This window comes from Leishmania infantum, chromosome 26 (genome assembly GCF_000002875.2).
Source record: "Leishmania infantum JPCM5 genome chromosome 26".
NCBI classification, from domain to species: Eukaryota; Euglenozoa; class Kinetoplastea; order Trypanosomatida; family Trypanosomatidae; genus Leishmania; species Leishmania infantum.
The window spans coordinates 955,995-978,068 of record NC_009410.2 but is presented as its reverse complement, the minus strand read 5'-3'; the positions used below and the strand labels follow the sequence as shown (position 1 = coordinate 978,068).

The 22,074-nt window shown below is 61.6% G+C and overlaps 5 protein-coding genes and 1 pseudogene across 6 annotated transcripts; all 6 read right to left on the bottom strand.

Moving 5' to 3' along the window:
• Nucleotides 1-2,527: 2,527 nt before the first annotated feature.
• On the bottom strand, nt 2,528-3,970 carry LINJ_26_2560 (putative serine/threonine protein phosphatase; the record flags this gene model as incomplete). The annotated part of the gene is made up of 1 exon (XM_001470564.1): nt 2,528-3,970. The coding sequence occupies one exon, from the start codon at nt 3,968-3,970 to the stop codon at nt 2,528-2,530; it is 1,443 nt and encodes a 480-aa protein (XP_001470601.1).
• A 1,228-nt stretch (nt 3,971-5,198) lies between these two features.
• Nucleotides 5,199-6,665, bottom strand: LINJ_26_2550 (conserved hypothetical protein; the record flags this gene model as incomplete). The annotated part of the gene is made up of 1 exon (XM_001470563.1): nt 5,199-6,665. One exon carries the CDS (start codon nt 6,663-6,665, stop codon nt 5,199-5,201), a length of 1,467 nt encoding a protein of 488 aa, XP_001470600.1.
• Nucleotides 6,666-8,321: 1,656 nt separating this feature from the next.
• Nucleotides 8,322-9,767, bottom strand: LINJ_26_2540 (putative protein kinase; the record flags this gene model as incomplete). The annotated part of the gene is made up of 1 exon (XM_001470562.1): nt 8,322-9,767. The coding sequence occupies one exon, from the start codon at nt 9,765-9,767 to the stop codon at nt 8,322-8,324; it is 1,446 nt and encodes a 481-aa protein (XP_001470599.1).
• Nucleotides 9,768-10,929: 1,162 nt separating this feature from the next.
• Nucleotides 10,930-11,361, bottom strand: LINJ_26_2530 (conserved hypothetical protein; the record flags this gene model as incomplete). Its single annotated transcript, XM_001470561.1, has 1 exon — nt 10,930-11,361. One exon carries the CDS (start codon nt 11,359-11,361, stop codon nt 10,930-10,932), a length of 432 nt encoding a protein of 143 aa, XP_001470598.1.
• Nucleotides 11,362-12,231: 870 nt separating this feature from the next.
• LINJ_26_2520 lies at nt 12,232-13,568 on the bottom strand (annotated as a pseudogene). The gene is given in 2 exon segments: nt 12,232-12,873; nt 12,876-13,568. Coding segments are annotated over 2 exon segments (1,335 nt in total).
• A 2,472-nt stretch (nt 13,569-16,040) lies between these two features.
• LINJ_26_2510 (conserved hypothetical protein) lies at nt 16,041-20,762 on the bottom strand (the record flags this gene model as incomplete). Its single annotated transcript, XM_001470560.1, has 1 exon — nt 16,041-20,762. One exon carries the CDS (start codon nt 20,760-20,762, stop codon nt 16,041-16,043), a length of 4,722 nt encoding a protein of 1,573 aa, XP_001470597.1.
• Nucleotides 20,763-22,074: the final 1,312 nt, after the last annotated feature.

Sequence of the window (22,074 nt, the reverse complement as noted above, 5' to 3'; positions counted from 1 at the left end):
CCCCTCGCGTCTCTTGCGTCTATCACGCGTGCGCCCCTCCCCTCTGCATGCCGTGCTTCGATGCGATGCACCATGCAAGCTGTGGTCGGCGGCGCCTGCGCAGAGACAGCCCCTGGCACGCCCTCCCCTGAGGGGTCGTACAGGGAGGCAGCGCTGGACACTCGGCGGGGCAGGCGCACGCGCCGCGAGTGAGACGAGGCGCGCTCTCAGCCTCGACCCATCCGCCAACCTCGCCTCGCATGCCGGGCACAACGCCAGGCCGGACCCCCTCACAGCAAGCACAGGCGGGGGCGGGGGAGGGGCACGCCACAACGCGAGCGCAGTGACAGGCAGCACACCGTCTTCACGCCACGCTGCCGCTGCGAGTCACCCGCCGCTGCGCGAAGCCAAAGTACGCGCAGGCGCCCGTGCCGAGCTGGGCGAGGATGGTCTCCGCTCATCTCACACGCTCAAGGCCGCTGTTCCTCCGCAGTGCTGGACGGCGGCCGCCAAGGAGCTCTCGTCTCAGCGTGTCGCACGGTTTCGCGGGATGTCGGCCTCGCGTCTGCGAGCTCTGGCCAGGGTCCGTTCTCCCTGCAGCTGGCGCCGGCTCCTCTGGCGTTACCGATGAAAGAGGGATCAAAACAGACGATGCCACCATCTCTGCACGGTTGCTCGCTTTACCGCTGCTCGTGGACAGATGAAGAGAAGGCGCTGTATAGAAGGAAGTGCGCGCATCGACACACCACTCAAAGGGGTGGAGAAGCCGATGACCGGTGGTTTGCGTGCTGCTGCGCTGTCGACCTTTCGCGCAATCACTGCACAGCGGCAAGCCCTTTCCCGGTCGGGCATGACCTCCAGCAGGCACTTGCGCACGGGGACGATCATTCCGGCAGGCGCACACGTGATACTGCAACCCCCGACCTCTCGTCCATACAGCCGGCCTCCTCCCCCGGCCCACACCTCGACACCTCGCTGTCCCTTTCTTCCTTGTTCGGCTCCTGCACGCGCAAGGCAGCTGTGCATGGGGATCGCCTAATGGGTGCGCCGGTACAGAACAAGAGACTGGTGAAGCGGCGCAAGTGAAGAGGGCGTGGGTGCTTCAGTGAACGAAGAGAAAGGGGTGCACGGAAGAAGGCAGCGGAAGAGGGGCAGAGCAAGCGCCGGGCTCTCTGAGCAACGCGTTCATCCCCCTAATACGGCGTGAGCTCACGCTGCCCGGCCTGTCACAGGCCCCAGCGCGTGGCGCGAAGCTGCAGAGGACCGCGTGACAGCAATGAGCCGACTCAGTCACCTGAGCGCGGTCTCTGCCTCGCAGCTCGCCTCACAGCCGCTCCCATTGTGCCAGTCGCCACCTGGTCCATCCCCCTCGCGGTGACCCGGACACTCCCCACGCGAGTGGGCAGCGTGAGGGCCGGCGGTGAGGTACCTTCGAGTCACTCTGACACTTCGCCCATCACATGGATGGTGCAAGCGCCTGCTCACGGTCGCAGGTCGCTCCGACACAGCGCCACCCAGGGCCGGACCGCTGGCATCAGCAGTGATACATCGCTCTGACTGCCCCATGACACTGGTACGTGACCCTGTCATCACCAGAGGTGGTTCGGCAGGCTTAGAGAGTCGGGGGGAGGGGAGGGGGGGCTGTTTGGCCTCAGCACCTAGGGTGGTGGTACTGGACCCTGAGATACCACCGCGCACTGAGGAGTGTGCCGCCCCTTGCCCCGACCCCCACCTGTCGTGAAGGAACAGTAGGCACTGAGGAAAATAAGCGAGAAATGAAGCGAACGCAAAAAGGAAGCCATGCACACTCATAAACACGCGTGCAGCAGCTAACTCCAGAGTTCAGCACTGACTGCCCTCCGCTCCCACCTACTTGCCGATCCCCTTTGCCCATCCATCAGAGAGTGGACGGAGGCAGAGACGCACGCACGCGCATGAACGTGCGAACCGCCGTGGCGGTCATCAACTCGATACATACCAAAGCAGTCGAGGGCACCACCGGCAGAGGAGAGAGAGGAGGGGGACAGCCGCGCACTGCACACCTACACACGCATGGAAACGAAACGGAAAGGCAAAAAAAATGAGAAGCACACGCGGGCTGATGAGAGCGCAGGTGGGTGCCTGTGTGGGGAACAGCGCCGCCCGGCGTCGCATACAAGCGTACCCATCACGTGCACCCGTGTATGCGTTAAAGTCGTGCCTGCACACTCACATGGCCGCGCCGGGTGATACCGCATGCAGCAGAAGTGAAAAGGAAAGAAAAGCGGGAGCAACAACCAACATTTATAGGAAGAGAGACAGCGAGCATCACATGGAGCTTGTCTGTACAGAGGGGTGAAAAAAGAAAAGGCTGAGAAGCAGCACACCACAAAACAGCGCGTAGCCCCACATGTGCACGTCACCACACGCACACACGCACGCGTCGGATGGGTCTATGTTCCCGGGTGTCTGCTGGATCCGAACCGCACTGGTCAAGACGCCCATGTACGACTCACATGCTGCCGGTGCTAGGGAGCGCGGCACTGAGAACTGTGGTCGCCGCACTCGGCTACGGCTCCAAGTCGCCCTCGATCAGACAATCCTGCCAGCGCCCATTGGCAGAGTCCATCTCTTTTGATTGCTGAAGGCCGCGGCCGGCTGCTTGCACACTGTCGGGGCCACACGGCAGCCCACCCTGCGGTAGTATGCCACCTGCCAGTCCCTTAGGTGGAAGACGGCTCTCGCCTCCTTCGCACAAGGTGTGGAACATGCGGGAGAGCCTCCCCATCGCCAGTATCTTCTCGCGAATTTTCTCGCCTCGCTGTTCCAGGACGCTCCCGTCGCGGCTTTCTGTGTTCGCCCCCGGTGTCGGTGCGGCCGTCGTCGCCTCTGCCCCGTCCAAAAGCAGATGATCCTCACTTCCGTCAATGGGGTGCAGGACGTTCGTCCCAATGTCGAGCAGCTTCTCCTCAACGAAGGGCAGCGACCAAGTAAAGGCGTTCATGAAGTTAGGCAGGTAGTAGGGGTGAGGGCTGCTGTTGAACTGACGGATGCTCATAATGTTGCGGTTCAGCATGACGACGGCGGCCCGGTTGTCGTATGTGTCGCAGTAGTTCGGCGCGGAAAAGATGCAAATCACCGCAGGAAACCCCTTGTTTGTCTTCTTGTACAAGTGGTAGCCCTCATCCTGGGCCTCGTGGCCACGGATGATTGTGATGAGGCCGTTTTCCTCCAAGAAGTTGCAGGCGGCAGCGTTGCTGTAGACGTATGAGCAGCCTCGGGTTGTGTTGGGCACGAACAGCGGCGCCGCCGCAGGGTCCTCCTCTTTTTCGTCCAGCGGGTCTGCCCAGAGCAGGTCGCACATCGGCCCCGACGACGGCGGCTCGCGGAAGCGGTGAATGGCGCCAATGTCGGAGATCCGCTTCAGCTCCGGCGACAAGCCGCCGTGCACGCAGAGGAATCGATCGTTGAGAATGCATGCAAGCGGCAGGCAATCGAAGGCGGACATTATGGCGTTGTACACGGCGATGGAGTACTTGTAGAGCACCTCGCGCTTGAAGTTGAAGTACGTCGTGAGGTGTCGACTTTCGTGGTTGCCGCGCAGCATGATCATTGTTTCGGGGTAGCAGATCTTGTAGCACATGAGTAGCAGGATCACCTCCATGCCGAAGCACCCGCGGTCGACATAGTCGCCCAGGAAGATGTACTTCTGCTGGGACGGGTCGCCGCCGATGGAGAGGAGGTTCAGTAAATCGAAAAATTGGCCATGTATATCGCCAGCGATGACCACCGAACCATCGAGACGCAGCACATTTGGTTCGTCTTTCCATATCAAGGCGCACTGGGTAATAATCGTCAGGGCATCCGCCTCCTGCAGCAGACCCTCCTTTGTGAGGTGCTCGCGCACCACATCAGGGCGCGCCTTGCCACTCTCGTCGAAGAGCGCAGAGCTGCTTAGTGGCTCCCAATTCGGCGGCGGCACTGACGGATTGCCACGGTCTGTGAGGAGCATGCGCTTCACCTTGCCAACGTGGTTCGGCACGGTGCTGACGGCGATCTCTAGGCCCTTCCCTTCGAGGGGGTCATCGATGCCGGTGGAGACCGCCTCGGCACTGGCCTTGACCTCAGCAGCTTGCGCAGTGAGTGGCATCCCGCTTCTGTGGTGGTAACGTCGAATGTGGGGTTCGTCTCTCGCCGATATTGAGCTTCGCGCGCGTGTCTGTGCACGATGCACGATCGATTATGGGTGCAAGACACACGCGTTAGTGAGCAGACGCGAGCACAAAATCTGACGCCAGCACGCAAGAAGGGAAAACTGAGCAGCAGCGGCAGCAGGAAGTAAAACGACCGCGCCAACAGGGGGCCGTAGGTATGAGCAAGAGAGGCTCCCCGCCTCCTCCCTCGAAGGATCGACACTACCGTAGAGTCTGGTCAAGAAGTGGTCGCTAGCGGAGAGAAGTCCGGTAGGTGGAGCGTGAGGGCGGCCCAGTGGAGGAGGAAGGTTGCGATGGCGGCTGTGTGGTTGCTTGGGCAGCGGGGGGGGGGGGGCACAGAGAGCAGATGATCCGCGAGGGGTGAAGGAGAAGGGGCATGGAGTACGTGTTTCTGTTTTCGTTCACCTGGCCGTATTGCACGACAAGCAAGTCCACGCGTATACGCCCACAGAACCACAATTCACCGTACCCCTGCTGCACCACGGCTACGCCAAGCAGCAGGAATGGCCAACACCCTTTGGCGTCGTCCAGCAGGCTGCAGCAATGCCACTTGCATACAGCGCGCAGGTCAGGCCCAGGATTGCGCTCGACACCCCTGTAGCACAGCAAGGGTAGAAAGGCCGATAGTGAATGCGCATACTTGTTGACTCGTCGGTAATTTTCGTTGTGATCAGTCACAAAAGTGATCATCATGACCGCACGTCTCTTCGGCACAGCGTCAGCCCAGGCATGTCCTGCCGACACCACGAGTCTGCCAGCCGTACAGCAGGGTACACTGCAGGCTGCTTGGCTTCCACACGAAGAGCGGGCACTGGATTCTGATACCGCGCACTGAGGTCTCTCGCGCTCTCTTGGCGACGAAAAAAAAAATGAAGCGAAAACCAAAAAGCCAATCAACGCGCATGCGGGCACGCACGCCCATCATGAGACTGCACTGCAAGAGGGCCGCAGGCAAGGAGGAGGTGCCCACAACCAGCCCCCCCCCCACTCCCCATTCCTTCCCCGCCTCTCTCGTCTGCCACGCCGCTAGTCGCTGTCGTCGTAGTCGCTATAGGAGAAGGACGATTCGGAGCTGATCGCGTCCTCCTCCGAGTCAGAGAGAGAGTCCTCCCCTTCCGAGAAGTCCGAGTCGCTGCGTTGCCGCTTGCGCTTCTGCAGCGCCGACGTCTTCTTCCCTTTGGCGGTGGCGGGTGGCGAGGCCTTGGCGCGCGGCGCCCGCGGCACGGCTGACTTCTTGGTGGCCCCCGGTGTTGTCGTCTTGGGGTTTGCTTTCGGGGTCGTCTTGGCAGTCCGGGACGCCGGTGCCTTGGCAACCTTGTCGGCCGGTGGCGCAGCTCGCGTCGTCTTCCTGGAAGCCCTCCCAGCCGATGTAGCCAGCTCCCCGGGTGGTGTGGCCATGCACTCTTCCACGTGCGCGCGGTGCTTGCTCTTGACACGCTTGTGGCACAGGGGGCACTCCTCCTCCATGATGCAGGTGCCAACCAGGAGCTGCATCTTCTCCGTGGCGGTCGCCTCATCTCTGCCGCCGCCCCCGTGACGCGCCCTCGCCCGGGCCTCCCGTTCACTCGTTTTCTGCCGCTCCATGCGTTCTCGCCACTCCTCCAGCGCTATCTGGTCGATCAGGTGCTGACTGACGGGGTAGTAGGGGAAGCCGAACTGCCTTTTGCACCGCTGGCACGTCTGCACGGTATCGTACATGGAGGCATCGTAGTCGAAGGGCGCGCTGCAGTGGGGGCAGCCGTGCAGCGCCGTGGCACAGCCAAACTGGAAGAGACACAGTTGACAGTGCACCTTCTTACCCCACTGACCCATGAAGAGCGAGTACTGTGGCCGCGAATCGGGCTCCCAGAGGGAGCGGCACTTGGGGCATCCCACCGTGGTATGCTGGTAGAGTCCACCCAGGCGCGGCTGCCCGATCGGCGTGCGGTTCGTCGACACCTCCGGCTCTGTATTGGCGGCGGCCAACGCTTCCCACGCCTTCTCGTCCGCCACCGAGGCCTCCGAGGCGTCATCGTCCTCGGTATCGCTCTCGCTCTCGCTCTCCTCCTCGCCCTCGGCAGACGCCTTTGGCTTCTTCACAGCCGGTGCCGCAGCGGCCTTTGAATTGGCCTTCTTCATCTGCTGCGATGCCGACGGGCGCGAGGTGGTCGAAGACGGCGGCGCGGCCTTGGCTTTCCTGCCGTCTGCCGCGGTGGACGCCCGGGACTCCGCTTTCGATTTTCCCTGTGCAGCGGCGGCGGCCTGCTTGCGCGCCTTGGGGTCTGCGAAGCACTCAAAGGCGCTCACCAGGCACTGGAACGCTTCCGTGGCCTTGTCGAAGCTGCCCTTAAGGCGGTCTGGGTGGATGACACCAGCGAGACGCATGTAGCTGCGACGTGCCACTGGCAGCGGCGTCTCGGGCGTCACGGGCGCAAACCCCTGGGCGAGCGAAAGGATCACAAACGGCTGCCCATCGGCAGCCAGGATGCTCTTGGCGATCTGCACGGCTTCCATGATGCGTCTGTGTGCGTGTGTGTCGCCCACAAGAATATGCCTGGAAGGCACGACTGCAATCGGCAAACGATGCCGGTGTTTGTCTGCGGCAGACGGAGTGCGCCGTCTGAGGTAGCCGAGCGCTGGCAGGGGCACGTGTCTGGGTGCGTGAGGTGGGAGTGAGCGAGTGTGGCTGTGTGAGGGGACGTGAGCCACTCAAGCGAAAGCAAGCGAGACCACACGCGCGCGCAGCCGAAAATAAAAACGACGCGAACTCCACGAATGCGCGAGAGGGATCGAGGGGGCAGAGAGCTGCTCTACACATGTCACCGATCAATACGTGGCCGCAGTGCGCGAGATGGCGAAGAGGTGTGTAGACACACGGTAGCATGCCGAGGGAAAAGTGGAGAGAGGGAGAGAGAGATGGGGCGAGGAGACGGAAAGGAGTTCTGCGAGGCTTTATGTGGGCGTGTGTCTGTGCATGACGCAGTTGTGAGTGAGTCTGTAGGTTTGTGTATCCAGGCGATGCGCTGGCGCGCGCGCCCGACTTGCACCGCGAGCACGGTGAGTTTATCGTTGTGGCTGCGTGCGCCTATCGCCCGCTGTGTGTGCGCGCGTGCGTGTTCGCGGGTGTGGCGAGGTGTGGATGTGTGGGTATGTCTCCATCATGGAGATGTGTGGGTGTGCGTGCGTGTCTGTCTGCGCCGCTCAGCTCATGAAGGTGGCAGCGAACGCTCCATAAGGACACAGAGAGAACGCCGGTGTCTGTACCTTCCAGAGTCTCTTTCTCAGAGGCGCGGGCACCGTGCCTCTGAGTGTGCCGAGCGGCACCACAATGCTCTCGTCGGCTCCCGACCGACGTATGTGCAGGGAGAGGGGGAAGCCGTCAGAGAAGGGGTCGACTGCCTGCGTGTGTATGTGTGCGTGGGTAGACGAAGATACGCTTTACGCGTCACCTCCGCTGTTGAGTCCTCGTCGGCCTTTTGCACTTGGCTGATCGGTGGAGGATCGGCGATGGAGGGGGAGGGAGGGAGGAAGAGATGTGCGCCCTGCTGCAGAAGCGAAGAGGCACAGCGCAAAGCAGGTGCCGCCACACCGGGCCACCTATCCCCACCAAGCGCACGCAAAATGAGGAGGAGGGGGAGGGGAAGGCAGATCTGCATGTAGAACAGCAACAAAGAAAGAAGAGAGCGGAGTAGACGAAGCGAATAGGCCGGCGCCGATGAGGGTCTCAGCGGCAGACCTGTACGATGATACGCCGGAAAATCATGTCATGCGAGAAGGGTGCGAAGGTCTCCGTGCAGGGCCGAGAGAAAGATAAGAGGTGTTAGTGGAGCCGCCACCTCCCGCCTTTTGAAACCGTCCACGGAGACACTGTTGCCGGCATAGAAGGGCGTGCCCTCCCCCCGCCACCACCAAGTTAGCCATGGAGAAGAGTTGGCGTCATCAGTGACCCCACCCCAATCTCCTTTCCACCTGGCAGGCTCCCAGGCCTGAAGACTCACCCACACAAAACGCTTCGGTGCGCGCCTGGCAAGACCACAGATTCAGTAGGCACGTCTTCAAGCAATACAAAGCATCCAGAACAGAAGGGAGACGGGATGATCGCAGCACCGCAGCCACCGCAACGGAAGCCCGAGAAAAAAAAACACGAAAGAAACGCAGGACGGGCGTGGCTCACAAGTGGAGCAGCGAGAAGCGAGGCAGGTAGGCGTGGTACCACCGCTGGGGAGTCGACAGCGGTAGCAACACCTCACTCTCCCCCTCGTCCACCGCCTCCCGCAGGTCCGACGGCTCGAGCGTCACCCACTCGGCGTGGGTCTCCTCCTCGTCCAAGAGTAGCCGCGCGTTCCGCTGCATCTGAATCGACTTCACGCCCGCGGCGCGCGCCATGATGAAGGGGTTCTCCTTGATGGCGGCGTAGTCGGGCCGCTGCGCCGGGTCGTACGACAGGAGCGCCTGCACGAGCTCCCGTGCGTCGCTGGAGACACCGTCCCAGAGCGGGCCAGTGCAGGCGACCCCGCGCCGCATTTCCTCGTGCATCTTGTCAAAGCTCCTGCTGCGGAACGGCCGGTGGCCCGAAAGAAGGTAGTAAGCGACGACGCCGAGACTGAAGAGGTCGCCCTTGTGCATCGTGATGCCGGGCTCCCTCATATCAACGTGCCCGTTAGCTACCGCAGCGATGCTCTCTGGCGCGGCGTAGTTGCGTGTCCCGCCGACAACGTACCACTGCTCCTCCTCGTTCACGACAAACTCGGCAAGGCCAAAGTCGATGATCATGGGCGTGCTGTAGTCCGCCGACAAGACTATGTTGTCCAGCTTAATGTCGCGATGGATGATGTGCTTCTCCCGGTAGAGGTAGTCCAGGCCCGAGGCGACACCTTCTATAATGTTCGCCGTGAATGCCTCCTCGGCGGCTTGGCCGTACTCGCGCACGCAGGCAGCCGCCCGACGCGCCGTTCCGCCCTCGCCGGCCTCCATCACAATTACCAAGTCTTCGCGTGTCTGAAAGGCGCCCAGAAGGTGCGCCACGTTGGGGTGGTTCACCGACTCCAGTATACGCAGCTCCGTGAGGGCGCCCATCCACCGCGTGTACGTCAAGTTCGTGGCTTTGCTGATGCACTTGAGAATGGCACGCTTGTGATCCGCTGCGGAGCGGTCTTCGCACTTGAACACCGTGCCGAAGGTGCCGCGGCCGATCTGTGCACCGGGGTAGAAGGAGGGGAAGCGCTGCTGAATAGAATCGTAGAACGGGTAACCGCACACGGGAAACTCGGACATCATCGTGTGGCAGCTCTGCAGGAGCGCCGTGATGCTGCGCGGTGTCAAGTAGGAAATGATACACTCGAACGGGGTGCAGTCCATCCCTCGCGTGCGCGCGTTCCACGAGTGCCGGAAGACAGCCGGCAGTCGACACCGGTTGCACTTGCGCAGCAGCTGGCGCTTGTATATCGTCTGCTTCGGCGCGCAGGCGTCGCAGTACACACGACCGCACCATCGACAGTGGTGCTTGGGGCAGAAGAGCCGGTTGAAGCGGCGGCCACAACGGCGGCCGCTGCATACGAAGACGTTGGCGTCGTCCTGCCACAATGCGCCGGGTGTTAGAAGATCGCCGGTGCTCATACTCGACTCCATGGCTTTCGCAAGCAAGTAGTAACAGGATCGGGACACAGCAGAAGGACGGGAGTTGGGGGCTGCTGGGGAGGGGCGGTGCGTGCGCCTATCCGCACAATACCCTGAAAGAGAGAGGAGAACAGCAGAAGCCGGAAGCGAGTCCAGCAAAGGGCTGGAAGCAATGACTTGGCGCACCGAAAGGGGAAAACTGAATCCCGCACACGCGCACGGGCGTCAAGCAGCACGTGGAGTTGTACGCGTATGCGCGGCCAGCTGAGCAACAAGCGAAGAGGCGAGTGCGTGCGTAACGTGTCTCGGTACCTCTACCACAGGCGGCGTTTCTGCGCTGACGGTGTCGCGCTGCTGTTGCTCGCTGGCTCAGCGGATCGCTTCGCGGTATGTGTGCGGGTGATTGCCCTGTATGTGGTGGTGCGTGAGGGTGTGTCTGTCAGAAATAAGGTGCTGTGGGTGTTGAATAGCAGCAGTGGCTGTTGGGTGGGCTAAGGAAGCCGGAAGGGGGGCTTTGACGGGTGTCCGTCCAGCTTTCTCAGAGTGTGAGCTTGCGTGCGTGTTACAGCAGGAGAGCAGCAGTCCAGTGGGTGTGCCGACGGTGGTTGGAAGTCAAAACAAGCGGATCCTTGTTGGTGTGGGTTTCGTTCGCCGTGGGGAGTGGGGGGGTGTAGAGAAGGGACAAGGCCGCGCAAGAGAGGATGGAGATAATGCGGCAGGGCTTTGAAAGCGCGAGGGAGAGGGAAAGGGAGGCAGACACATCAAGACATCCATCACGGGGGGCGGCAGACAAGGCACAAGAGAGACCAACATCATACGAGCAGGTGTCTCAAGCACGACACCGCTTCACACACCGTGCTTCCCTTCACGCTCCCTTCCGCCGTGACGTCGTTCCTTTGGATCGGCGGCAGGCAGAAATCAGAGAAAGGAAAGCGACCCGCGCATCGATGTGTCCAACCGCCCCCCACCACCACCACCACCACTACCACCCTCACACCCTTTTCTCCGGTTTCTCTTTTCATGTGATGACAACAACGATAGCCACAGGCGCGGCGCGGCACATCGTTGCATTGCTCCCCTGCGGCCCTGACGCCCACACGCACACGTCGATGCCAATCAACTCCTTACACGTCGCCTCGTCGTAGTCGCGGCGAGAGGGCTACTAGAGCTTGCCAATCGCCTTGTACCAGAGGCGCTTCAGTCCAGTAGCCTCCTCAATGTCGTTTTCGAGGTCCGCGATCGCTTCATCGTCTTGCAGGTACTTGCGCACCTCCGGGTCGGCACGCGCCGCGCACCGCTTTAGCACCGCCATATCTCGCTGACAGTGGCTCACCTCAAACATGTTCATCATCATGCACTGGTGCAGCTTTTCCGCCTCGTGGCCGCACGACTTGGGGAGTTCGAACTGTGTGTAAGAGTATGACTTGTGCTGCGTCCGCGCCGTCCAGTCCTTGACGCAGTCGTAGAACTTCGTGCGGTGCGCCTCGCAGGCGCCCTTCGGCCTGTCCGGTCCATAGTCGTACTGCTTCAGGCATTCGCGCCACAGCTTGGACGGAACGGCGCACGGCGCCGAGTCTTCGCGCGCGGCACTCATCGGCAAACAGCTGAAAACAATACCGAAAAGTACACGCACGCGCACAGGCACAGAAAGAGTAGCTGCGGAGGCAGCGGGGCAGCAAATGGTGGAAGGGGGCGTTTGCGTGTGCGTGGGTGACGAGCGGTGCGTCAAGGTTGAGGAAGAGGAAGGGCGTGCGCTGGAGAAGCGGCGGCAGGTGTGTCTCAGCACCACCAAAAACGCGGAACAACACCACAGGACCACACACTGCGTCAACCACCGACAAAGAAGGGTGAGAGAGAAGGGAAAGAGGGTACGAGAAAGGACGCTCGGCGTGGCACACACACACGCACGCATGCAGAGCGAGTCGTGCACACCGACAGCCACAGCTCAGAAGCGAGTCAGCGGGCTGCTCAGTTTCAGCGTGGGAGGTATCTCACAACGCGCAGAGATCACTCCCCAAGCCAAGAGGAAAACCGCACAGCCCTACACTCCGCGCCGTAGCCGCCAGCTCTTCCTGGATGAGGAGAGGAAGGGGGGCATCCATGCTCCGGCTGTTTTCGATCGGGCTGGATTTGCCGTTTGGGTGAGACTCCTCGTATACGACGCACAAGCCATGCAGAGGAGAGATGATGAAGGGGCGGGCAGAGCCGTCTGAACAGGGGAGGGTGGAGAGGACATTGCCTTGCACTTGGCTGGCACAGAGACACACAGACACCGCCGACCAGCCGCTCACAGCCAGTCGTGGCCATCTTCGTGTAGTTCCGGCTTTCGGCAAGAGCCTCGTTATCACGCGGTCCCCCTTTCCCTCCCCTCCCTTCCAGGCTTCCACCCAATCACACGAGTGCAACACAGACACAGCGCAGACCATGCGAGCGAGAGAACCGCGGCTCAGGCGGAGTTCGGCTAAAGCGGCGGAGCGAGAGGTGTGAGCAGGGCGCACGCGTCACTCATACCTGGTTCAGATGGCGACAGGCCCATCGAAAATCTGTTCTCGCGGTCCACAATTCGAGAGAACGTGCGCAGCGCGCCACTGCATCGATCCTGTCTGTCCGCGTTGCGGGTGCGTAGCAGCAGCGTGCACTCCTCACATCGCTCGTGGTAGACGACGCACCTGGCTGCCGGGCCAGGCCGGATGACGTCCATGGGCTTCTGGCACAGCTTGTCCTCGTAATACCCCACGTACATGCCGTCGTTGCACCTCGGCAGCATGAGGTAGCGGTTCCTCCAACTCAACATGAAGCTGAGCTTCTTGCAGCCGATGGAGCGCTTCTGCAGCCAGCCGAGACATCCGTCGTCTTCGGCGCCAGACTGCAGGGGCGCCATGGAAGCCGAGCGAAAAGCGGTGCTAAGCTCAGCACCGTCCACCGCAACGTCTTCGTCAAGGTACCCATCCGCCTCCGCCGCCGACACCTCACTGATCGCATCATGCGTGCCCTGTGTCTCCTCCGTCGTCACACCGGAGTCACTCGCTGCGGTTGACGACGGATCCGTGCACTTCTCTGAAGCAGACTCCGGAGCTAGCGGAACGAGCGTGCCGTCAGTCGAACTCACCGTCCGCAGGGCGTGTTGCCTTCGTCGAAGACAGAGACGGCCGCCGCTGCAGCGGCAGCAGTGCTTCCAGCTTCTTGGAAAGAGAACGTTACTGACGTCAGAGCAGCGTCGGCCGTGAACGTGCAGGACTGTTCAGCCGAGGCGAGCACGACAGTTGATGGGCAATCCAGCAACAGCGCTGCGTACGCTGGCACCACCGTGTTCGGTGCTCGCATGCCCTTCGCTGCCCTCAGCGCCGCCTCTGTCTTCGAGGCGTCGCCCGCCGCCAACGTGTGGTCATCGCACAAACTCGCTGCCGTCACGGTGGCCTCGCGGGCCTCACCGCCACCGGCGTCGCTCTTCTTGGAGGCGGGGACAAGCCCTTTGCCGCACGGTTGGCCCTGGAAGAACAGCTGCAGGTAAGCCCGCCCAGCCAGCGTGGCGTAGTAGAGGTAGTGCACACTCTGCTGCTTCCCGTAGCGAAGCTGCCCTCGTAAAAAGTCGTCGTTGGCGAAGATCATGCGGCCCTTCCCGCGCGGCACCTCGTCTTTTTCTTCCCCGTCGTAGCGGCGCTGTGTGCTCGTCAACTCGAGCGTGGCTTTCACCTTCCGCCCATGGTCGACGAGGCCGCGAATGGTCCGGCCGCCCGCGTCATCGAGCGTGTTCGCGGTCGCTTCGGCGGCGCCGCTGCTGTTTGCCGCCACTGACACCATGTAGCTGCCGCCCACGAAGAAGCCGCTTTAGGGGGTTGCCATTGTGCCAGCACATTTTCGCGTAGGCGTGGGGAACTTCGTCCCGCCGAGGCGCCTTCGAAGGGCGCAGCGGTGTTGCACACCTTGTCCGCCGACGTGGAAGCTTCGGTGCTGCTCGCGTCAGCTCCTGAAGCCAGCAAGCCATCAGTGGCAAAGGTGCCCTTCTCCCGGGAGCAAGCTGAGCGCAAAGGTGCCCGTGGAACTTGCGGTGGTGCCTATCAGCGTCCCACTACCGCGCAGACAGTGCCCCTTCCATTCTCCAATGCAGGAGGTGCCTTCACAGACGGTGACTGAATCGTCGAGGGCGCTGCCTCCGAGGGTCCAATCAAGCGCCGTCCCAACCACGGTGACCGTCGACACGAGAGGAAGGACGTCAGAAACCGATGTGGCTTGCGCGATGACGCACCGACGTGTGACTATGTCGTTGGGAGGTGGGCATCGGGGCCACGAATACGTTGCGCATGCTGCGAAAACAACGGCAGCGGTATTATTGTGCACGGGAAGAAACGGGCGCAACTGCGTCTGTGTCTGTGTGTGCGTGTCAGCGATGGATGCTGCATGCTGCAGAGACACGGAGACTGTGAGACCTACTCCATCGCAACAGCAACAGCCCGGCACAGACACGAGCAGAGCGGACAATGTAATGCGGCAGAGAAACGCACATTCAACAATCGCATCTGTGAGGCAGTGCGCATGCGTGGGTGCGGGAGGCTACGACTGCGGGGCTCTACGCAGCGCGCGCTGGTATCGGCGCACGCTCTCTGTCGGCTCGGCCCACCTCTCCTGCCGCACGTTCTACACGCGCGCGCAGGCACGCCAAGGTGGTGTCGAGCGCCGTGTGTTCGCTAAGGGGCGAGGGAGAGAGAGGTGCGATGTAGCACTAAGACACAACGGTGAACAAAGGAATCAGGGGCGGAAGCGCAGAAGCGTTGAATGAAGGACCGAGGTGATAAAGGCCGGGTGGCGAGAGAGGGGAGGCCTTCATGCATGCGTGTCTCTGGACACGGGAGGGTAGATTGCAGGGTAGCATGACACCAACGACCACAGCCGTCAACGAGCGCCTCCCTGTCCCGTCCGCCGCGGTGTCGCTTCTCCGTCAAGGGCATGGCAAGGAGCAGAGGTTTCCCTTGCCATGCATTCCCTTCCCGCAGCAGCACCCGAACGGGCACGCGCATACGATGCAGGCGCCGCTACAACGCACTCCGCGACTGAGTGGCCAAGCGCAAAGGTAATGCGCGAGGGAGGGGGGAGGCGCTCTTCTTGGAGAGACACGCGGCGGTTTCGTTCACGTCTTTGTAGAGGCAAGGCGGTAGCAAAGGAGATGAGAGTCACCGCCGCGAGCGAGAAGGTGTCCGTTGCAGCGCCGTCGGCCCTTCAAACATTGCGCACCTCGCACGATCACTTGCGCTTTCACAGCAGACAAGATACGGGGGGGGGGCGCCAGCAGCCCGCAGAGCACAGCTGCTCTGCCGTCCACACCGCTGCCCATGCACAGGCAGGCGTACATAAAGAGAGAGACGCGCATCGATGCGCGTAAATGGAAGATGAAAAAAAAAAGGAAGCGAGAGAAGAGCACCAATGAAGATGTGTTCAGCACGAGTCAACGCCAAAATTCGGGACCACACCGGCGGCAGGCGAGCAACGCCGGGCGAAAGGGGAGGAGGGGCGCCGAGTAAGTCCACCGAAGAAAAAAAAAATATGCACAAGCGAAGCATGACCGCCTACTATACCGCGTTGATGTCGTACAGGTATCGTGAGGGGCGAACACCACCTAAAGCAGCGCCAGAGCGACGGATATGATGAGGTGGGGAAATGGGGAGGGAGGAATGGAGAGGGGCGGCTCACGCCGTCTGCAGTGGAAGGGAGCCGATGGGGAACACAACCGGCTGCAGCCCGCACTACTCCGCACACGCCCGCCCACCCCGCACTTCCATCATCCTCGATGTCCGTGAATACAGCCAACAGAAAGCGAGCGAGAGAAGGAGGGGAAGCGAAACTGAAAAGTTAGGAGAGTGGTCGCACACGCACGCGCAGACAAGTGGGGCGAGACGGGGTAGACGCCGGTACGCACGAGAGAAACCAATATAATAAGGAGCGGTGATGGTGCTACGATGGAGCGTCATCGCACATGCCTGCGACATGAGAGTTCGCTAGCGTCGCGCCAGACGTGACCATACAACAAACGACGCTCGGCACATCTCACAACAAAAAGAAAAACGAAAAGAAGCAGAGGGGCTGTGAGCCCACCGACGAGAAGAGAGACAGAGAGACGAGCAAAGGTGCTCAAGGGCATGTGATGCAAGGCCTGCGCCGCACAGTAGCGGGAGCGGGCGACAGCGGAGGGAGCCCTTTACTCCGGCTCTACGCAACGAGGAGTCGGCACGGCGTCACGTTTCAGCTCCAGACAGTCAAATCGTGACGAGGACGCCGCTCTCATCGGCGAGAGAAGTCTTCGCCCTTCTCCAGCGCGGCACCACCGCCACCGCCTGTGTAGCGCGCTCGGGGCGTGCGTGGTGGCGGCGAGGCCTCGTCGACCTTTCCACCTGAGCGCATCCTGTGCAGCCACTGATGTGCCGGAGTCGGGGCGGATGCCGATCGCGCATGCACCGGCAAGTGAAGTGCCTTGAGCCGCAGCACCGTCGCGCCCTCCAGCTCTGGCGGAAAAGGGTACCGGAGGCCCAGGCGATCCGCCATAGCCATGTATTCGACCAGCTTCTCCTTGGTGGGCATGAGCTGATCGGCAAGCACCTTGATCTCCGCATCCTTCTGCTTCAGCTGCCGCTGCAACTTCCGCACATCGCTAGCCTCGCTCTTCTCCTGCGCCACCACTGCCGCCGTCGTGGCCGGCAAGGACGACGTTCGTTGTGTCTCTTCGCGCTCCAGTCGGTACTGCAGGTTCCTGTTCTCAGCCGTCAGGCGCTCCACCTCGTCCTGGCACCGGCGCAGCTGCATCTCTAAGTCGACGATGGTGCTGTTGCGGAAGGAGCGGTTGGCCTTACTGGGGCTGTCACTTCCATTGTGAACAGAGCTGGTGTTGCGCAACGGCGTCGTAAGCTGCCGTTCATCCGTGCCGGGGCGCCGCTGCATGCTCTGCTGCTCGAGAAGGTCGATTTTCTTCCGAAGATCACCCCGCTCCTCGTCCATCGCCGTCTGCATCATATCCATGTCCTCATTCGCGGCCTTCAAATCCTCCTCGGCCCGCTGCAACTGCTCCAACAGGTCCGCGACGGTGGCCTTGAGTTGAGTGTTTTCCGAAGTAAGTTGCATGGTTTCCAACTTGAGCTGATCCACTTCCTGGTGCGCAAGCATCAAGGACGCCTGCAACTGCCCCGCCTCAGCCGAGTTCTCGGTGGCGGCGGCGGCGTCAGTTTGAGGGGACGCTGCTAGGATGTCCTCGCCATCGTTCGTGGCGCCAACCTGCTCTGCCAACGTTTTCTTCCTCTTGATCTTTTTCACCCGCCTCTTAACTGGCTTGTCGAGCAGACTCGCGTCACCATCGTCGGCGGCATCGCCCCCGGTGCCTGTGACCCCCGCAGCAACAGCAGCAGCAGCAGCCTCCTTGGTCTCGTGTAGCCACTCCTCCAGCTCGTGGATGCGCGCCTCATACGCCTCCGCAGCCTTTGCTGCCGCCTCCATCGCCGAGTCGTACGTGGCCTTCTGAGCCTGCAGTTGAGACTGCAGCTGGAGCACGTCCATCTGCTGCGCCCCTGCCATTGCGACCGATAATGCCGAAGCAGGCATGTTCGCCGAGACCTGCGCTACTCCTGCCTGCTTGCGCAGCTTCACGTTCTCCTCCATGAGCGCCTCGATGCTCTTCTTCAATGCTGCTGACTTGGCGATTTCAGCCTCGTAGGCAGCACGGTTGTTGGTCGACATGCGGTTCTTGATCTGCGTCTGCAGAACGGTAATCATGTGCTGATCATTCGCGGAGTCAGTGCGGTGCTGCAGCTCTATGCGCTTCAGCTCACTATTCAGGCGGTCGTTGTCGCGCTGGAGGTCTTCGATGCGCTTGCAGAAGGCATCAATGGCTATAGGCTCTGGTGCAGAGGCCGCGTAGGCCGCGGCACCATCAGCGAGGCGGTCCAACAACGGTCGACTCGCAGTCGGTGCTGCAGGGTTCAGAGAGGACAACAACGCGGCGCGATCCGTCGCCTTCACCTCTGTCTCCGGTTCCACCACAGCAGAGCTGCAACGTTCCACGGCGGGTGCTGAGACTCCGACGGCAGAAGCTGCAGCCGCAAAAGCCGCTGCCGCCGTGGCGTCGACGTTGCTGCTGCTGCTGCTGCCCTGCCCGTGAAGTGCGGCGCTTGCCAGGTTTGCGTGCAAGGCACTGATTTGGCCATTCAAGCGCTTGATCTCGTCGCTCAAGGCCTCCTCGCGACGGCACTTGTCCTCGAAGACGCGCTGCTGCTTCGCATTTTTCTCCTGCAGCTCCGCGATAGTGCTCGTGTGCTTTGCCGCCTCGGCCTCCATCGCGGACACATGCTCCGTCAGGCCTGCTACGCTGCTGCTCAGCTCCGCCGCGCGCTTCTGCTCCTTCGCGAGGCGATCGTTGAGGGCGGCGCGGTCGCTCTGGTAGCGATCCTGTAGCGACTCGATCTCCTTCACGCGCTCGTCGTTCTCCTGCTCAAGGTCGGCGATCGTCTGACGGTAGATTGAGATCTCCGACTTGCGCTTTTCCAGCTCGACGGTGATCTTCTTGTTCTCCTCCAACGACCTGTCGCGCTCCGCGACGACAGACTGGTAAAGCCCGTCGGCGACGTACTGCCCGTCGCGTGCCTGCACCTCGGCGATCGTCGCCCTCGCCTGCGCCAGTTCATCACAGAGAGTCTGGATTTGTTTTTGCGCGTTCGCCTCCGCGGCAGCCTTGGCGCTGGCGCGATCCTTCTCCATGTGCACCGCCATCTCCTTAATGCCGTCCTGCATGTCGTCCATCTGCTGCTCCAGCGACGCGTTCACCTGTGTGAGGCGTGTGTTCTCTGCCGTCAGCACAGCGACCTTGTCGCGCAGTTTCGCTTCACTCTCGCTCAGAGCCGTCACCTGGTCCTGCCACGCGCGCACGTTCTTGTTCTGTGTTTCCGAGATCGCGTGCTGCGCGTCCGTGACGGCCTTCAGCCGCTCGATCTCCTGCTTGGCCTCCTCCAGCTTTCGATCCAGCGGCTCCATCGTATTTTGCAGCTTCTCCTTTTCCGCCTTCAGCTCAGCAAACTGGCTCATGCAGATCGTGCTGCTCTGGGCCAATTCCATGTAAGCGATCGTCTCCTTCGCCTTCACAAGACGCTCCTCCACCTCCTGCGTCGCCGCCAAGCGGTCCTCGAGCAGCCTCTTCTCCTTGCTCAGCTCGTCGAACTGCTTCTGCAACTTGGCCATGCCTTCTGTGTTGCGCCTCTCCTGCTTGAGCTCGAGTGACTGCTTCTCAAACTGTTCCTTGAAGGTGTCAAGCTGTGTCGTCGCGCTCCGCACATCGGCGGTGAGGGAGGCGCACTTCTTCATGAGGAAGGTCACGCGCTTCTTATCGTCCTCGGAGCGCTGCTGCAGCTGCCGCGCTTCCGCGTCGCGGGACACGGCGTAGCTCTGCGCCTGCTGCAGTTGCATGGTCAGCTGATCTCGCTCAAACTCCAGCTTCGAAATACGCTCTTTGGTGGCGTTGAGTGTCTCCAGCACCTTCGTTTCGTCCAACGCAGTCGCGTTGGCAGCGTCGTCGGATGCGCTGCGGCTAGTTTCTAGGAAAGCAATGCGTTGCTTATACAGATCAATCTCGCGCGTTAGCGACTCCTGCTCCAACTTAAGATTCTCGTAGTCGTCGGCAGAGGTGAGGTGGCGTAACTGCTCGTCTTTCTCACTGAGCTGGTCGAGGGCGTCCGCCAGCCGCTTCTCCAGCGCATTATACTTTTCCTCCTGCTGCACCGTCATCTCCAGGATCTGGCTGCGCAGGTCCTGCACCTTTATGTGGGACGCGTCCACGTCACGCCTGGCCGTCTCCAGCTCCTGCCGCAGCTCAGCGCATTGCCCACATGACACGGAGGCGCTGAAGGAGTTGGCTAGCTGCTGTCGCAGCTTATCCACCTCCTCCATGTGCACCGAGTCCTTCGCTGCCAGCTTGTTCTCTAACTGGGCCACCTTGTGCTTCTGAAGCTCCACATCTTTATCCTTCTCAACAATGGCGTTGCGAGCCTCGGCTAGCGCGTCGTGCAGCGCATCACGCTCACTGGTCATGCGCTCGAGCGCCTCGGTGGAAGACTTCTCAGACAGCAACAGAGCACTGCTGCCAGCGGGCATCGGGGCTGCCGATGCTGGTTCCACAGGCGTGGAGCTCGCAACGGAATCGTTGCGCAGTTTCGCGTTCTCCGCCTTCATTGCATGCAACTCGGCTTGCGAGCTACGCAGCGCATCCTCGGTCCGCGCAGCTTGCTCGCGCACCCTTCGCATCTGCGCCTGCATCTCCTGCATCATGGCAGCACAGCTGTTGCCCTCGTCAACGGGCACGATATGCACCGCCACAGCCAGCGGGCCGCTGCTGATGAGCTGCTGCTGCTCCTTCACCATTTTAGACAGCTCCTGCGCGTTTAGGTGTGCATTGTGCAGGCCCTCCACCAGCGCCTGCACCTCGTCGTTGCTGGACGCGTGCGACGCCTTGTAGGCCATGAACTCGGACTGCAGCGCGTCGCTCAGCTGCTCCAGCTGCTCTCGTGCCGCGGACTTCGATCCACCAAACCAGCCTGTCTTCTCTGGCTCGAAGAGTGAGTGAAGCACCGACGTCCCCTTCAGCGGCTCCTGCGCCAGCGCCTGCACCTTCTCCTCTAGCGCGGAGATTTGGCCGGACAGACGGCCGTTCTCCTCGCACACCTTAGTGAGTGTGTTGGAGAGCATCGCACCCTCGCTCTCCAGCTGGCGAATGCGCTTGATAAGCGCGTTGCCCTCAGCCTCGCTGCCGACCGTCTGCGTTGCCGTGGGCGCCGCTGCGCCAGCAGCGGCAGCAGGAGGAGAGGGGGACGAGAGCGCACTACCGCCGGCCGGGCTGGCACCGCTGGCGTCTCCAGCGGCGCCGTCGCCACTAGCCGGCGTTCGGCGCACCAACCTCCGCACGTCTGCCGAGGGCTGGTGCTCTGGTGAGGCACTCCCCACTCCACCGACGGGATCCATGTGGAACTCCATCGTCTCTGATGCGGCCGCACGAGTTCACCACCAGAGAAAACAAAGGACGCAGAATAAGGACGGAAGACCGGCGCAAGGAAACGACGCGGGCCGCTGACACGCACGCACACACACACGCAGCAGTGCAGAGGGAAGATAAGCAAACCAAGGAGGAGGAGGGGGAGGACGCTGGAGGCCGAGGCAGAGGGGCGCGCCACGCACACACGAAGGGTGGCGCTTTACAAATCAAAAGCCCGCGAGCAAGGAAAATTAGGAGAGAAGGGAAGCAATAAGAGATGCGGCGCCAGGCTACGCTAGCCAGACGACGCACTGCCCTGCGGATGCGTGGGCTGGTGGGTTGGGTGCGAGCCTACACCACTGATAAGCCCCACACCAGCACCACGTGGAGATGAAGAAAAAATGTGCGCGCAACGGCGGACGTCCCACCCCACGTGCGCAAGGCAGACCGGAGTTCCCAAAGAGAGAGCGGCAGCGGCAGCAGACAGACGCAAAGGCTCTGGCGCAGCGTTTCGACCACTAAAGAGGCAAGGCAGAGAGCGGAGAGAGCAGCACCAGCGCTGGAAAGCCGTCCGTACGCGGTCGCCGCCGCTGACGTCCAGAAGCAGCGCTGTTTTGTCTGCTTTCGTCTCCACAAGAGTAAGTAAGCGAGCAGGCAAGCAGGCGCAGACACAGCGTGGCCTGCTCCAGGATTGAGGACCACTAGCAGAACGATGCAGGGAGAGGGACGACGGTGAGGGTCGTGTCGGTCGAGAGAGAGAAAGCACGAAAACACATAAAAGGGGATCGACCGCTGGAGGGCGGGGCGAAGCCAGACGCACGCACAGGCTGCGCGGCAAAAGGAATGTTGAACAGGGTGCCGAAGCACGTCGCCTCGTGCATCGACACAAACCCCCGTTATTGGCGGTGTGTCGCTGCAACGAGTGCCAGCTTAGTGTCGGCCCTTGTGGTGTGAGCAGGCCCCCGCTTGATGTGAGACGCTTTTCTGTTTCTATTCTCGTTTCTTTTCGTGTGATGCACGCGCGTTGACGCGTGTGTGCGTGGACGCATCCTCGTCACAGGAAAGAGGGAGAGGAAGGCGAAGCTTGAAGGAATGGCGAGTCGATACACATGCGTGGAGAGAGTAGTCGGTGACGCAACACCATCGCGCGTGCTGTCGCCGTTTCGTAAAGGTAGCGATTGTAAGGATTCCACCAGTGTCTGAGGCAGCGATGAGTTACAGGGACAGCCACATCCTGCTACAAGCGTACGCGCAGCTGCCGCCGTGCATGGGAAACGGCAAGCATGCTCACTGTGCTGCTCGCCTACGCTGCCC